Source organism: Pholcus phalangioides, unplaced genomic scaffold (genome assembly GCF_987345545.1).
Source record: "Pholcus phalangioides strain wild (caught in Gottingen) unplaced genomic scaffold, Ppha-v1.0 ptg000013l_1, whole genome shotgun sequence".
Classification (NCBI taxonomy): Eukaryota; Metazoa; Arthropoda; class Arachnida; order Araneae; family Pholcidae; genus Pholcus; species Pholcus phalangioides.
Genome location: NW_028301606.1, coordinates 1,892,175 through 1,908,577, shown reverse-complemented (window position 1 = coordinate 1,908,577; position 16,403 = coordinate 1,892,175). Strand labels below are relative to the sequence as shown.

The 16,403-nt window shown below is 34.9% G+C and overlaps 1 protein-coding gene across 5 annotated transcripts in view; it reads right to left on the bottom strand.

Annotated features, from left to right (window-relative positions):
* The window catches only part of LOC149078463 (F-BAR domain only protein 2-like), a 53,845-nt gene extending 44,623 nt beyond the window's left edge, over nucleotides 1-9,222 (bottom strand). For 3 of the 5 annotated variants that reach the window (XM_089240567.1, XM_089240569.1, XM_089240570.1), the window contains exons 1-3: nucleotides 8,928-9,095; nucleotides 511-602; nucleotides 329-403 (exon numbers count right to left, since the gene is read on the bottom strand). In XM_089240567.1, coding sequence (XP_089096693.1) covers nucleotides 329-403; nucleotides 511-602; nucleotides 8,928-8,957 — 197 coding nt within the window. In that variant the 5' untranslated portion in view covers nucleotides 8,958-9,095. Of the gene's footprint in view, nucleotides 1-328; nucleotides 404-510; nucleotides 603-8,927 lie in introns of all 5 variants that reach the window. The other 2 variants (XM_089240571.1, XM_089240568.1) reach the window with 2 other exon arrangements.
* Nucleotides 9,223-16,403: the final 7,181 nt, after the last annotated feature.

The window sequence follows — 16,403 nt, the reverse complement described above, 5'->3', positions numbered from 1 at the left end:
GCTGGATCAGAATATTTTTACTTCTTTCTTTGTTCCACTGAAAAAGGGCCACGTTAGATGCTGAGATGGCTGTTTGGAGTTGTATGTAATGTTAAGCTATCAAAACCAGAGCTTACTCATTTTTATCAAGTCTGTGTTCTGATTAACTTACACATACTACAAAAAATGAACAGATAGACAAAATTTTATAGACATGAAAAATGCAGTGTGGGATGTTTATTAGATCTCACACACATATATATACATACATCATATATATATATACACACAACTCAATAAAATTCAAATACAAAATCCTTGTATTAATGTATACACATTTTCAACTTACCCTTGAGAGCAACAATTACTTGCATGCTTGGCTAATTTTGCTAAAAGCTTGGAATTGGACTCTTCAATGACGGATCTGCAAATGAAATTGATTTAGTGGTTCTGTAATTGATATAAAAATTTTTCCATGCATGATCAAATGAAGTAGAAAGAATTTATTATAAACATAATTTTAAACATTACCTTTCTTTTATGAATTCAGCAAGATCTTTGGTGGTCACATACCCATTCTTCATGTTACGATAGAGGACATCAAAGCCATTATTTCCTTCACCCTAAAAAATCAAAATAAACAGATGTCATATATAGTCAGCTATAGATAGCACCTACTACACAGAAAATCAAGTAGAATGATTTAGTTCATACATAATACACAGGGTAGCTTTTATGCAGGGCTTGGCAAACTAGAGAGGGAAGAAAAAATTTAGGAGCTGGCCAAATTTTTATAAGGATCCAATTATATATTTTTTTGAGAGAAATGGTCTTGAATAATCTTTATTTTTCCATGTTTGTACACACGCACAGTAACAATAATTTAAAATATCCACACTTATAAAACTTTAAGCACATTTAATACCAATGTTTTAACTGCAGTGGTCACTTAGCATCTGAGATTTATCAAGTCCTAGCTATAGGCCCTACACATAAAAAATAATCTTCAAAATATTGCAATAAAATATACTGTCCCAACTGCTTCACTCAAAAACGGTCAATTTTGATAAGTTGCAGTTTTGATTATTGTGAAGTAGTTTTAATCTTCAAGGTACTATGAGCTGCAGGGACCCCAGGAAAGATAAGCATCTGAGGCTGTGACGTTAATTTTTCTATAAGCCAATCTAGCTTGCTTGTCTTGAGGATGACCCTAAAGGTCAGGGTCCAAGCTATCCCAGTAGTTATACAGAGCCTTGGCATAATATATCTCTATATATAAAATTGATTGTGTGTGTGTGTGTTCACTGTACAAATCTACAATTTTAAAGCAATCTTTGCTAAATTTTGCATATATACCAAACAGGACCTGACTTAAATGATAGGCTGCTTTAAATAAGCAGGTTATCAGAGCTAATATCATATTTGGTTTATCAGAGCTAGTAAAATGCCCAAAATGGGTAAAAAACCCATCAGGCAACAATGCTTCATGTCTCAGCAATGACTTTTGGAATGTCTACTTTGGTTGCCGGGGGTTCCCCATACAATGTATTTCAGACATGTTTATCCCTTTACAATGGTTTGTCACTTTTTTAATGCTTCCAGTATGTGGAGAAAACCCTATTTTTGCTAGTTTCCTATACAGATGGAAGTTTATTAAATTTCCAGAAGAGTTTCAGGATATTGAAACTCAAATTTATAAACAGTCTTATATTCAAACCTTACTGGCACTGCAGTAAGGTTTGGCTGAAGTTGGTTTTCTGTGGTTCCCAACTTTGAGGTGTTAAAGTGAGCCGATCTTCCCAGTTAACCCTTTAAGCTCGAGCTTGAATGATCGTGCGGGTGAAATACTTAACATTCAAATTTCCCGGTCTTAAAGGGTTAAAAAGTCTCACACAGAGAGCAACAGGCCTAGAAAAGGTAAAAATATTAATTCATTACACTCCACTTACAATTTTAAATATAGATGGCAGTACTGAAAAATGTGACACTACACTAGATACATACTCTGCCTGATAGACACACACTCACATTTCCAGCACAATGCAATCTGTGTTAAAGTGTACATGAATAAATCTGAAATTTTATAAAACCTTGGACTGTTTAAACTCTTAAAAATTAGTAGTTGTATTAACAGAAATGCCAACATTGGCTTGAAGCTTGTTAGTTGTGATGAATGTGTTCAGCTTTGCCATGGGGAAGGGACTACCCCCCCCCCCCTTCGGGATAACATAATCATAGTACAATTAAAAAAAATCACTCAAAAGTTTAATTTTTAAAAATTTTTTAATTGAAAGTTAATTAAATACAGCACCTCATTGGCACTGGAGCCTAGAAGGATCAGTCCACATGAGCACCCCCCCCCCCGAAGAAACTTGCCAAGTCCCTTGATAATCCATGAATATTCAATGCAATTCCAACCTACATATGCTCTTGTGCCATTTGATCATTTTTGTTGCGCCACGGTCATTTTCTGCACACGAGGACTAATTTTAGACCGGGACCTACAGTTTATTACCGATTCCGAACGGCAGGCTCGTTTTTACACTCATCGAGAGGTTGGTGCGCTAACCCCTCGATATGGGACTCCCTGCGGTAGCAAATCTTTTTTGGGCCGTATATACGGACGTCAAGCAACCCTAGACTCCCATCTTCGTATCAGAGCACCTACGACGAAACATTCTTTCCGACACAAGTTCCGCGAGCTCAACCATGCACTATGCAAATGAAGCCATGTCCAGGCCCGCCGCGCTGAACCACTCAAAAACCTGTTTTTAGCCCACCGCGTGGAGCGGTTTTGACGGAAACAGGTTTTTGCGCATTTGGGCATTGAGTAGAGCGGCAGGTTTAGACCCGGCTTTACAGATTGCCTTCCGCACACACACAGACTATACCGATCAGCTCCAAATTTCTCTCGAACACTCTCACATGCGTATATGAATTCATCGTTATGGTAAAGATCCAATGCAATTAAAAAAACAATAAAAATAAGTAAAAAACCGCAAGAAAACTCAAACACCTGATTTTTTTAAAACCCGATTTCCGTAGTGTTGCCCGTAGTTTATAGCGGCCGTCCGTAGAAAGTACGGACAATCCGTAGGCAGTTGGCAACTGTTTTAATAATTTTTCAACAATTGGAAAAAAATAGGAAAAATAACCATTTGTGAATATTAATGAAAATTTGTTTTTATTTTGAAAATTTTTTTCATCAAGGAAAAAAAATTAAAAATGTTTATTGACAATGGCGATATTTGATATTAAGTAACTAAATTATTTAAGTTCATATTAAAATAGTCGAAATGATCCTGAAATTAGATAAATATTATAATTCAAAGAGCTAATTAACATAATTCAACCAGAAGCCTTCACTTGTCAAGTACCTCTGAACTTTTATGTACTCAATTTCAGTCCTTTAAGAGAAACACTTATAAAAAAAAGACGAAAAGCTCTCAAGTGCTTTGGGTTGCACAAGTGTAGCGTGTGGAAAAGCACTTCATTTTGAAGATTAAGACTTTTTTTATACTAAAAAAAGTCACATGATGTTATTTCTAGTAATGACTACCTAACAGGGAGTTATTTTTTTTTTAAGTGGTGCTATATCCACTCAAAACCCATTCATACAGTGTGTTCCGAGAACTTAAAATTAAAAAAAAAGCTATTTACATGTTTCTATAGACACTTATTTCGATTTGAATAAAATTGTAAGTAGTTTAATAAAAATCATTTTGGCTATGCCGGATTTTTACAAGAATTTTATTTAACTTTTGTAAAAGAAAAAAAAAAATCAACATTCCGAACGATCACTTTTGAATAGTGACCAAAATTAATTGAAATGTTTCAACTTTTAAAGATTGAAAAGTTTCTTAATTTCTCTCCAAAAAATAATAGGCTATTTAACTCTGTTTTAATAAAGTTAAATGCATTATTATATGTATTGAATAAATTTGAGAAATTTTCACTACAGGTAAACTCAGGGCTTGACAAATTCCAGGTGCCAGGTCACCATGGCAACTAGGTAATTGGTATTGGAACCTAAAATTTTCAAAATGTGATTGCTAAATTGGAGTCTGGATAACACACAGTATTTTGATTTCGTCATGATGCATTTTTTAACATAGGAGGGAGGATACTAAAAAAGTGAAGAAACATTATTTAGAGGACAATTTTTCTTTAGCAAACACCAGGTTTGGCTCTTAAGAAATTTGACTGGCACTTGTTCTTAAATTTTTCTTTGATTTGTGAATTCCTGGGTAAACTATTTCTGAAACAAGGGTCCTCTACAAAAAAAAATTTGATGACACCCTTTCCCAAAAATGTAATAACCCTTTCAACGTTAATGATCTACAGCAGCATTTTTAATTAGCAAAACTCTTGGGATCCCTTATTAAAAAGGCAATGAGAATTATAAACACCTGCGATACTGAAAGTACTGAATTTTTTGTAATAATAAAATGATTGATAATATAGTGGGCGCTCATTTTTACAAACTCAAATGAAGGTGAAATTGAGCAAATTTGTTTATAAAATTCTATCCTGGGATTATTCTGCTGCAATACTGATTGTTCTACGACGCACACCATAGTTGTGATGCATTCTGCTTTGGGACAGAAGAGGAGTGTCTAGTGAAGTCATTTTCAACCTGTTGCTTGTGTGCACATGGTGCTCCCTGTATCCAAGAGTGCTTAATGCTAGTGTCTAATTTCATGCTCACAAACACTTGGTCAACACTTTAGTTAAACTTCTTGTAAAAAAGAATGTCCCTAATTGGGGAAAATTCTGTGACATGGAATATTGTTCAGGACCAGAGGATTAAATTCTTTAAAAAGTGTGTCTGTTTGTAAAATCAAGCAGTAACTGTATTAATGCTGTATGTAAGATGACCAGCTATTCTGGTTTGAAGTACCAAACCAGTTGATTTTTGAGTTGTTTTAAGGAAAAATGATACAATGTGGAATTCAATTATTACACAAGCACAATTACCCTTTTTTTCAGAATCATTAAGGCAAAGGACAATTATGTTTAACAAATGGACAACCAGGATAGCAGCCATCTTCTATGAGAAAATCATTTCAATTTACAAAGCTAAGGATGCAACATAAAATTCTAAATATTAAATTGAGATACTGGCATTATGATGATAAAATGAGTTGAGTTAAATGCAAATTATATAAATGGTGACTGTGTTTAAAGGGCCACAACTGAAGTGCAGACAGGACAGCCCTAAAGCAGAATGTTTTGCATTGTTCTGCATTGAGCCGTCAGCTGACCGGAAATGTTGTGGCAAAAATTTCCACGATATTTTTTTCTACACTTTTCTTAAAATTCTACTTGGGATTATTCTGCGGCAACACTGATTGTTCTATGATGTACATCATAATTGTGACGCATTCTGCTTTGGGGACAGAAGAAGAGTGTCTAGTGCAGTCATTTTCAACCTGTTGCTCGTGTGCACATAGTGCTCCCCAAATTACCAAGAGTGCTTAATGCTAGTGTCCAATTTCATTTCATGCTCACGAACACTTGGTCAACACTTTAGTTAAAAATCCTGAAAAAATTTCATTCAAGGATTTCAATTATGTAGATTTCCGGCTGTCAAAGTTGCTATACATAGTACTCTTTATTTGATGATGGGCTTGTGACTCGAGAAAGGTTGAAGACTCCCTAGCCTAGTGCAATGAATATCAAACCAGAGGAAAGCACACAAATTCTTTCTTTGCTTGCTTAATAATAATATGAAGAGGATACAACACTTCTTTCAAGCTATTTTTTTTTTCTGGTTCACACAAAATTCTAGATACAGCAGAACAGGTGCGTTGGAAGTATTTCTAAACTGTGGGTGCTCATCTTCAGCTTTATATCGGAAATTTTAATTTCTGAATCAATTCTGGGGGTGCTCGGATCCATGCCACAAATTACTGTGGGTGCTCAAGCACCCACAGCACCCCAGCTCCAATGCCACTGCAGCAGAACCTCTCATAACAGATACTACACATTAGTAAACACCTCCAGTTTTAACAGACACCTTTTCAAGTTATGCTGACAACAGGCCTCAATGTATTTTGGTATCCATTAACAGATAAAATTTTCCCCATACGTGTCTGTTATCGAGAGGTTACTCTGTAATGCAATAGAGCTGTATTTATTTTGCTGTTTTGTAAATTTATTGCTATTGTGAATTTTTTTTTTGTTATTTGTAATTTCTGTTTTTTTAAATGTGTTTTATTGATGTGCATGTAACATCTGTAATTTATACATATAAATTATACATATAAATTACAAATGTGTTGCATACATGATAATAAAACACATAGAAAAAAAAATACAGAAAAAAAAGAAAAATTACAAATACCAAAAAAATTCACAACAGCAGTAAATTTACAAAACAATAAAATAAATACAGCTCTACTTCATTACAGAGTGTACATGCTTTATAAAGCACTCAACACTGTCCAGCCCTTCATCTGAAGCAATGGCTAAAATTGCCAATTGTCGATAAAGTCAGGGTGGCATACAATACTAAATGTACAGTCGGACCCACTTATAGCGCGAACATGGATTTTTCCATATAACAAAGTTCTTTCGTGTCCTGTGAGTTTTGTGATGCTTATCTATGCTGTTTTGATTACTTACAACAAATACTGATTTCAGCTAAGTACACCTATAACCATTTTTTTTTTTAAAACATTAACGATTAAAGTGATCCTCACGTATTCCTAAAGAGATCAGCATGATCCGTCCAGGAAAAGAATTCCATCTAGAATTTTTGACCGATTTTCACACATGGAATTATCTTGAATTTATTTGTAATCTTATCTCAATCTTCTTATCTAAGATTTACCCTTTTGCAACTGATGTCTCCTTTCTTTCCTTGGAAGACATTCTAGTAAAGCTGTTCTAGGTACTGTAAAATCCTATTTTGATTTTTTCCCCCCAACCTTTCTCTGCTAAATCTTATTTTTGTTTGCAGAAATTTTCATTGGAAACAAAGGATTGGGGTTATTTCTTTTCAAGAACCTAACCTTCAAACCACCTTTGGCATTCTTAAGCTAGAAGCAAACATCGGATGTGATGGTTTCATCGTGTGCAAATTAATTTTGAGAATGTCTAAGTGTAAAGTACTACTTAGTACTTGAAAAACTAGCTAGGCTGTTTTTGTTGAAGGCAAAAAATAGAAAAAAAGTGAGGTATCAAAAAAAAAAAAAAAAAAAATTGGGGATTACTCAAAGTTTGTTATTCATTCTTCAAATGGTTCGAAAAAATGAGAAGAAAATTTTTTCCAGTATCTGTGATTAAAAACTATTTAAAATTAAAAAATATTCTGCAAAACAATCAAAATCGATAAAACTCTTAGGAAAAAAGCAATGATTGTCACATATTTCTGTTGATTTATTCAATTACGTGAGAGTTTAATTAAATTTTTAATCTTTATTGAAATATATTATTTTAATATATTAATTTTAAGAATGCTCAGAGTAATGAGAAATGCATAAGGGGCATGTAAAGCATTTCATTTAGCTTAAACGCATCTTTTTTCAAGCTGGTACATATAAAACGAAGTTCACATATAACGAATAGTTTTACTGTTTCTTCAGATTTCATTATACATAAGAAAGGGGTCTGACTGTATATTTGAAAAGTTTTCATTTGCTCTTCTTCTTAACTGTATATGCACCTCATTTCTAATGAACTGGTATACATTCAAGAACATATTGTGTGGCCCTAACATATGTATGTTATCAGAGGTGCACATGTGTTTCATGCTGTAACTGGTGCTGCCATCTGTCTTGCATATTTCAAACTAAAGATGGTAAATGCTTGAATTTTCTAGTTTTTATTTTTCATTACTAATTTCTACGAGAATATAAAATTCAGATTTACCAAAGTTGTGTAAATTGAGATTCACTAGTCATACTAACTAAAGCAATCATATCCTCACAAACAAATGAAATCAGATCATTGTGATGAGGGTTTGACAAATCCCAAGGACTAAATCACCACAGCAACTTGAAAATCGGTATTGGCATCCAAACATTTTTGTGTGTAATAGGTAAATATGGAATAATGTGGTATAAAATATTCTAATTTCATGGCGAAGTACCTTCCAACATGCGAAAGGAATAAATCAGACATTATCAAGGGTAGTTTTTATTGAGAACGTAATATTTATGGTTCCCAAGAAGTAGGGCTGGACAAATTGCAAAAAAATCTAGGCACCAAAAAAATTTTTTTAGGTGCTAAAAGCTAAAATTTTTTTGTCCTGAAGAAAAAGCCAAAAATAGTGCTTCTTTTGCCTTTTTCAGAAAATGGTGACCCTCTTTCATGTTGGCAGATATGCTGCTATAAATTCCATACATTTTGTGGTGCTCTCAGTCTGCAATTTAGTAACTACACAAAGGAAATTTTAGGCATTAATAAAAATTCTTTCACCGCCCTGGGGTTTGTCCAGCCCATGCCTTCCAAACCCATATGGGCAAATATGGTTCATATGAGAGCATGGTTTAAAAAACTTCTTCATTGAGTATGGTTGAAGATATTTCATACAAAGTATGGTTTAAAAAACATTGTTACTGGTTAAGTCCATTCATGGAAAAATTTTATATGTTGTCCCTCACAATAAGTTACGTCAATATAAACAATGCTAAATAATTACTTATTTCTAAAGAACAATTTTATACAAATTAATTGTCCCAGTTCAACAATCCATGAACAATTACGCAATTTAAAAAAAAAAAAAATGGGCTGGTCCAAATAAATGCCTGACCTAAAAACACCCAAAGCCGATCCCATGGTAACACGGCAATTAAATCAGCTGATAAACAATACACATTTTCAACACAAATTAAGTAACAATCAAAAATATTTTCGAGTAATTACAAAAATGAAATGATTTCAAAAAAATGCGTTTCGCAACAATGCAATTTATATAAAAACAAATAACTGTTATAATTTACCCAAAAGTTGTCCCGAAAATCGACTGGCATTCTGTAAACATTAGTGTTTAAATAATTATTTTATCGAAGAAATACAGCTCCTTATTTTTTCAGTTCGTTTCCAAGTCCGTAAACAAAATTAGCAATATTTACACTTTTCACTCTTATTGTTGATACGTTTCCCACAAACGTTATGTTTAAATTGAACTTTCTCCAAGTGTTTGGTTGGAGTTGCGCAACGCCCCTAAAAAAATTTTTATTGGACAGGAAAGGCTTAACGACCGACATGCAGTTATGGTTGTCGAGAAAAAGGAGCTTCGATGTTATTGGGGGTTTTCTTTTCCCACAGAGTGATATGGGGTGTTTCCCAAGACATCGTATTACCCAATCAGAAAGTGCGTATGATGATCATGACTCATACGTTATCCAAAAAAACAATTTTGATTTGTTACTCGGTCCACCACCTAGTATCAATGGAAAATCGTTAATTTCACGTAGACGTGGGTTTTAAAGACAGGACGATTTTATAGACAGGATCAATATTAATTCAAGCGGTATCATGATTCACCATGTAATGAGACTTTCTGGTTATTAATGACCAAAACATTAATATTGTGGTCTGGAAACATTTCTCTATACTGTCGCCATCTGGGGGTCTATTCAATAGGTCCCACAGATATCTCAGAATTGAGCCCATTGGGTACTTCATTTGGATAGGAGGAGAGACTCATGTTAACGAGACATGCAAAACAAAATAGTGTCTAATACATGAAAAAAATATTTTGAATTGGGATGGCTGGCCTTTTCATCTGATAGGAGGACGTGTCCAGACAATCTCTTCACCCGAGGTTTCATAGTGTTGTCAAGATCATGCCCCCTTCCCCTCCCATAGAAAAGGCTGACAGGGCTATGAGGGAGGCCTCATATATATATTTCCAATATTTAAAAATACAAATTTTCGTGAAAATCTACATAAGCATCCAGCTAAAAATTTTAGTCCTCATTCAAGGATGATGATGCTACGGAGGGATTTACAATTAGAGGCCTATGTCATCAATATATCAACAGAACTTCAAGTTGTGGCTTTTAAAAGCAGTTATTTAGTTTGTATAATACGTAATCAATGTAATATAACATTGCCCGGTGCGATCGCCCCTTCATACGCTGCTCAAGTCCAGTCCTAAGCATCAAGTGCTCCACCGATTCCTTGGCGCTCATTAAAGATAGGTGCTTGAATGGCAGAACTTTTTTTTAAAACCTCATTATGTTTGAATGAAGCACAGGACAAATACAAAATATATTTATTCACGCAAAACACTTGTTGGTGCTTCTCCGAGAGAAACACAGATTACCTTTAAAATTTTCCTTTTTATATTTTTATTTTTTGGATAATAATCCAGAGAAATTTATAATTACTTGAAAGCATTTCATTCCACGTATTAGCATCAATGCACTTTTGAATTTTTTCTCAACCACTTCCTGCAAGCATTTTGGAGCTCTTCAGCTGACATACTGTTCAAAATGTCATTCATCCCATGGGTTAACCCATACTGCTTTTGCGTCCCCAAAATCCCTTGCCATGAAGGCTCCCCTCTTGATTTGGTGAAAAAAAAAAGTAAAACGTTTTTAGGGAATAGTGAGGTCTGCTTTTGTTACGTTGCAAAAAGTAGGTTTTGTAAGCTTGCCTGGTTTGGGATTGCCTTACGTAGTATGTAATCATTTGTTTAACATCTTTTTTCGCGTGCTTGGCGGGCCCATTCGTCAAGATGGTCCTGGGGGTAAGTTATATAAGAATGAGGCACTCTCATGCTTCTTCAATACAGAAACAAACAAAACGGGTGAAACAACACTTAATGCCTAATAATTAATTAACTTGCCCTCCATTGAAATTTGTTGAAAAACAATTGTTCATTGCTGATGTAGTGACATCATTGTTACAAATATATATTGTGAGCATAGCGAAGATGCGTGGGTATGCGTCCTTATGTTCTAAGTTTATTAATTTGTGATAATTAGAGTCCCCCGGAAGTGTGTGTGTTTAGGCAAAATTTCATAAATGCCTTTTTTTGTATCTTTTTAAAAATGAATTTTTTTTAATTTTTCTTGCCGCAAATGTTTATTTCGCTATTCGTGAATTTATTCGTGAATTTTAGATGCTTTATTCTGTAGAACTTAGATATTGTTAACATTGAGAACTTCAAAACGATTTTATATTTAAAATCTTCAACCCTAGTGAAAGACCGTAGTACGCCTTCTCGAGGCCGTGGGTTTTCCTCAGGGGCCAGACTTGCAAGGGTTATTATTATTATGAAAAATAAGTGTAAATTTTGTGTGGGGGCCCCCATTCGTCTCGGAACCCTGGGTCAGTGCCCCGGTTGCCCCAGCCTGGTTACGGGCTTGCTTCAGTCAGGGCCATCTTAAGAGCACCATGGGGCCCCCGGGCCAAGTGATTTTTCTGACGCCCTACGAGGCAAATTTACATGCATACTTTTCGAATATTTCAAATATATCTCATTTTGTGAGACCCCCGGGTCTTGCCTGGATGGGCCCTCACTGACCTCAGTACGAATTAATGGACTCGGTTGATTGCCATCAAAATGGAAGGGTTTGAATTTTCGTGTTCCCGCCGACAGGTTGATTGCCCTGTCTGACTTTCGTCATTGCCATTGAAGGTGATTGGGGTAGGAGGGGCGAAGTGCGAAAACTCTCAAATGTTATTTAAGTGATTAGTAATCATGCGTAAAAAGTATGAGCAATTTGGTCAAGAAATGCAAGAGCGATCAAAAATTCGTTGATACATATGGCCAAAGAAATGGTTCTACTGACGTCCTCTGCTGTTAAATTAAAACATTAATTTCTGAATTGATGCATATATTTTATAGAAGTATTTTATCTGTTTTTTTTTTAAATTGATGTTGTAAGTTATCATTTTACTGAAATTTATTATAGTTCAGCTCAGTTATAAAGAAATTTGATGCAGTCAAATATCGGTTAACACATTTTTACATTGTTTTGTTGAAGTGAAGGAATTTTATTTCGTTTCAAAACAGTTTAAGTTTCGGTTTTGTGCGTGTCAAAAGAAATCAGTTTTGGTTTTAAGCGTCATCTATTGTTCACTTTAAATATCGTTTTCTAGTTTTACACTTATAAAGTTTTGGCCATATTTCTTTAATTTATATCGTTCTTTTTATACAAGAAATCAATTTCTTTTCAATAATTTACAAAATAATTTATTATTTTGGTAAGTTATGCCCACTTTCGAAATGATCGGATACAATGAAATATCGGTTAATGTGATGTTTCTTTCTTATGAGCCACAACCATTAACCAATCCGATGTTTCTGACGTTATATTACGTCGGAAGTTCCATGGTAGAACTTTCCCTTGCCAAGTGTGTGCTGCGATTAATGTAATCTTGACAGTGCCGTCTTAACGCATGGGCCCACCCGGGCATGGCCCGGGAACCTCACAAAAATGAGAACTGATTGAAATTTTCAAGAATTTACCAAGCAGGGCTTCAGAAAACTTACTTAGACTGGGGGCCCGTGATGCTCTTTTGTGTCTGATTTTTCAGTGCCGTCATCTATATTTTAGAGGTGAAGTGACAAGTGTAATAATTGAATATTTGTACCGTTTTTACGCCCGTTTAAAACTGACTAGTGCGTTCAAATCAGATTCTATGATATGAATTGGGAGGGCTCAAATATATTGTGGGGGGGGGGGGGGCAAACCCAATATTTTTGTATTTTTGTATGTGCGGTAATTTCTCACTTATTCGTCAGTGCAACGGAACAAGAAAAAAAGACGCTTAAATGAGAGAGGCGTATAAGTGAAAATCAAGAAAAATGCACTCAAAAAATATTTATGACGTGAAAATTGACAGCGCAAGCGTGTGTATGAAATTTTAATAGATATACTATAATTTCATTCTCAGATAATATTTCTTCATCGAAACCATGAACTTGAAATCGAACATTGTTTTTGTCATCGTCTATTCTGGAAAGCCGTATTTTCGATATGTGATTGGAAGTTAGTTGCAAAAACTATGAAGTCTGAAGAGCTTCTAGCCCTGCTAAAATTTTTTTCAGATGTCCCTGAATGTGTTTAAAATTATCATCGCATTAATCATCTCTTCATTACTGTGATATGCATTTCAGACGAAATGTTTTGTAGTGCTCCTAACTCAGTTATACTCAAACTTTCATTCGTTCATTTTGTATGGAATCAATAGCTGTTTTCATTTACCCTTTTCAATTATGGGAAATGTACCAAAGCTAATACAGACTGAAGTAAGTAGTCAAACAGGAAATTAAATCTCTTGCCAAAAAAAGTGCCATCTTTGGCACATTTTTGGCAATTAGTTCTTAACCCTATCACCATACTTTCATCGCATCAGTTTAAGTAACCCGTTCAGTTGAAATCTCTGTGCACTTATGAAGGGACCTGAGCAATTGTTACTGATAAGCCGCATTTAACAAGGTGATGATGAGTATTAGAATCCCACCGTCAGGGTTGTACGGAATTGAAAAGAACCTTCACACACACACATAGGGAAACACATTCGGCCTAATCGTCAGTAAATAATAAACAGGTATACGAGGGGTATAGTGCAAAAAAAGAAGAGAATACGCTCTCTGACATAAGTATAACAAACTTAGTTCGCATGAAAGCTTCTCCATTGAAAATCTGTTTAGACTTTTTGAAAAATCATTTTTTGGGGGAGGGGAGCAAAAAATCCATACTTTCTGCGACTCATAAGTGAGAGGTAAACCGCAAAATGAGTCAGTCGTATGAATGAAAAGTCATATTAATGAAAGTGGTATAAATAAAAAAGAAATCGCATTCTTTCTCTATCTCTTTGACTGGAAGCTGAGAAAATCGTCTTATAACAGAGAGAAACGTATAAGTGAGAGTGTGTATAAATGAAAGGTAATTTTAATATCGAGATGGTGTAAAATACTGAGTGGGATTGGGCTCATGGACCGGGTAGAAGTTTAAGCCTATGATAGTTCAGCATTATAGAGTATAGTTTAATAGTAATTTATCAGTCATTATACAGTTATCTGTCCATTATAATATACCCAATATCCCCCCCCCCCCCCGACAAGATATTACGTTCGAAAATCAATTCCTCATTTCGTATTTTTTTTATTTAATAAATGGTCCTTTCCACGTCATTGATCTATGCATGGTGCTAGAATCTAGTTGTGCAGTTTGAGTGGAGGGAATTAAATTCAGGAGGTCGGAAGATTAGACCCGTGGTGCTCGGCTTGAGCTTCAAGTAAAAATTCTGATTTTTGAATTTTTGATATTTGATTCTGGTGTGCTCGGTCAAATGCTAAAAATATATATATACATCGGAGCACCCATGGCTCCGATGCAACAATTTTACACACGTAGCTCCTATTGCAGGAAGTTTTAAAATCTATCGTTAAAAAAAGAAAAGAACGGGGTTTGTTTCAAAACAAGAAACGAATGAGGTATCAAATGCTGTACCTGTTCCTCGGCTGAGAACTGCTACCTGCTGTAGCGACTGATATTCAATCGCAGATGCCGCCCCATCTATATATACAATACCACCAGGGCCGCAACTAGATGCTTGGTCACCCGGGGCAAGTGCGCATTTAGACGCCCCCTTGTAATGTTGCAGGAGAGGTCCGCCTATGCTTCCAAATTCATTATACGTCCCCCTTTCTTTTCATAGTATTTTATAATAAGCAATTTGTTCAGGGAAAATTTCCCATATTCTTCTCTACCATTCTTCTGTATATTATATAGTGTTAATCTTCTTCGCAATTGTTTGGATGATCCAGAATAAAAAGAAAAATGATATCATATTTTGTCCTATAAAAGGTGAATATCTTATTGCATCTTGCAATATTAAAAATTATAAATAATGGTATTTTACCTTCCCAACCTTATTCAGCAAAGCATACATATTATTCTATCATTAACTACTTCTTACTAATATGTTCAGAAACAAAATTCAATTAAATACTCACACATTTTTCTTAAACAATTTCTAGGTAATTCTCTAGGCTTCTCAGTACAAAATTCTATAATTAATTATATCAATGATAAAAAGATAAATTCGATTATAAAACATGTCTATACAAGCCTATATAGCTCACTAAATAAAAGGATAGTTAATAAATAAATGATAATTAATCGAAAAAAAAAATCTAAATTATACATTTTCATCAGGAAAACCTACATTATAATCCAGTACCAGTAAAAACCACTTTATTACCAATAAAAAAGTGTTTTCTATAATAATCTATATCTATATATCTATATATATATATATATATATATCTTATATATAAATGTGAAAGTATGTATGTATGTATGCTCTTTATACAAATCTACAGTTTTAGACCGATCGTCGCCAGATTTTGCATATATACCAAACAGGTCCAGGATTGAACCGTAGGCTACTTTAAAAGTTCGTCAGAGCTGGGCAAATGCCCGAAATGGGCGAAAAACTGTCGGGCAACAATGGTTTTGGGGGCCTCAACAATCACTTTCGGAACGTTTACTTTGGTTACCGTGGTTTCCAACAATGCGTTTCAGACGGGAATATATGCCTTTACAATGGTTTGTCACACCTTTAATTCTGTCATTATAACAGTTTATTCATTTATAACGGTTTGTCACTTTTCCAATCCTCCCAGTAATTGAAGAAAACCCGGGAAGAGCGCCGGGTATTGCTGCTAGCCTATATACAGGGTATCCTGTAAGTGCTAATGTGGCCTTTATCTCATCAACCGCCCATAGTATAGGTATAGTTTCAATTTAGAAAATGCTTAAAGGCGTTTGAATAATATTCGCTGGACATGGGACGTCACTAATAGCAGAGAACAACAACTACGGCGACAAAACTGAGAATAAAAATGTTCAACTCCAGCTGCCAGTCGTTAGATAATTATTAAGGTATACATATATAATTTTTTTACGGGGCGGGCAACGTCGCCGGGTATCAGCTAGTCTTATATATAAATGTGAAAGTATGTATGTATGTATGTATGTATGTATGTATGTATGCTCTTTATACAAATCTACAGTTTTAGACCGATCGTCGCCAGATTTTGCATATATACCAAACAGGACCGGGATTGAGCCGTAGGCTACTTTAAAAGTTCGTCAGAGCTGGGCAAATGCCCGAAATGGGCGAAAAACTGTCGGGCAACAATGGTTTTGGGGGCCTCAACAATCACTTTCGGAACGTTTACTTTGGTTACCGTGGTTTCCAACAATGCGTTTCAGACGTGAATATGTCTTTACAATGGTTTGTCACATCTTTAACACTGCCATCATTACAGTTTATTCCTTTATAATGGTTTGGCTCTTTTCCAATACTCCCAGTAATTAAAAAAAAACCCTGGAAGCGCCAGATATTTTTGCTTGCATGTATACAGGGTGTCCTGTAAGTGCTAATGTGGCCTTTATCTCATCAACCACCCATCGTTGAGGTATAGTTTCAATTTAAAAAGTGCT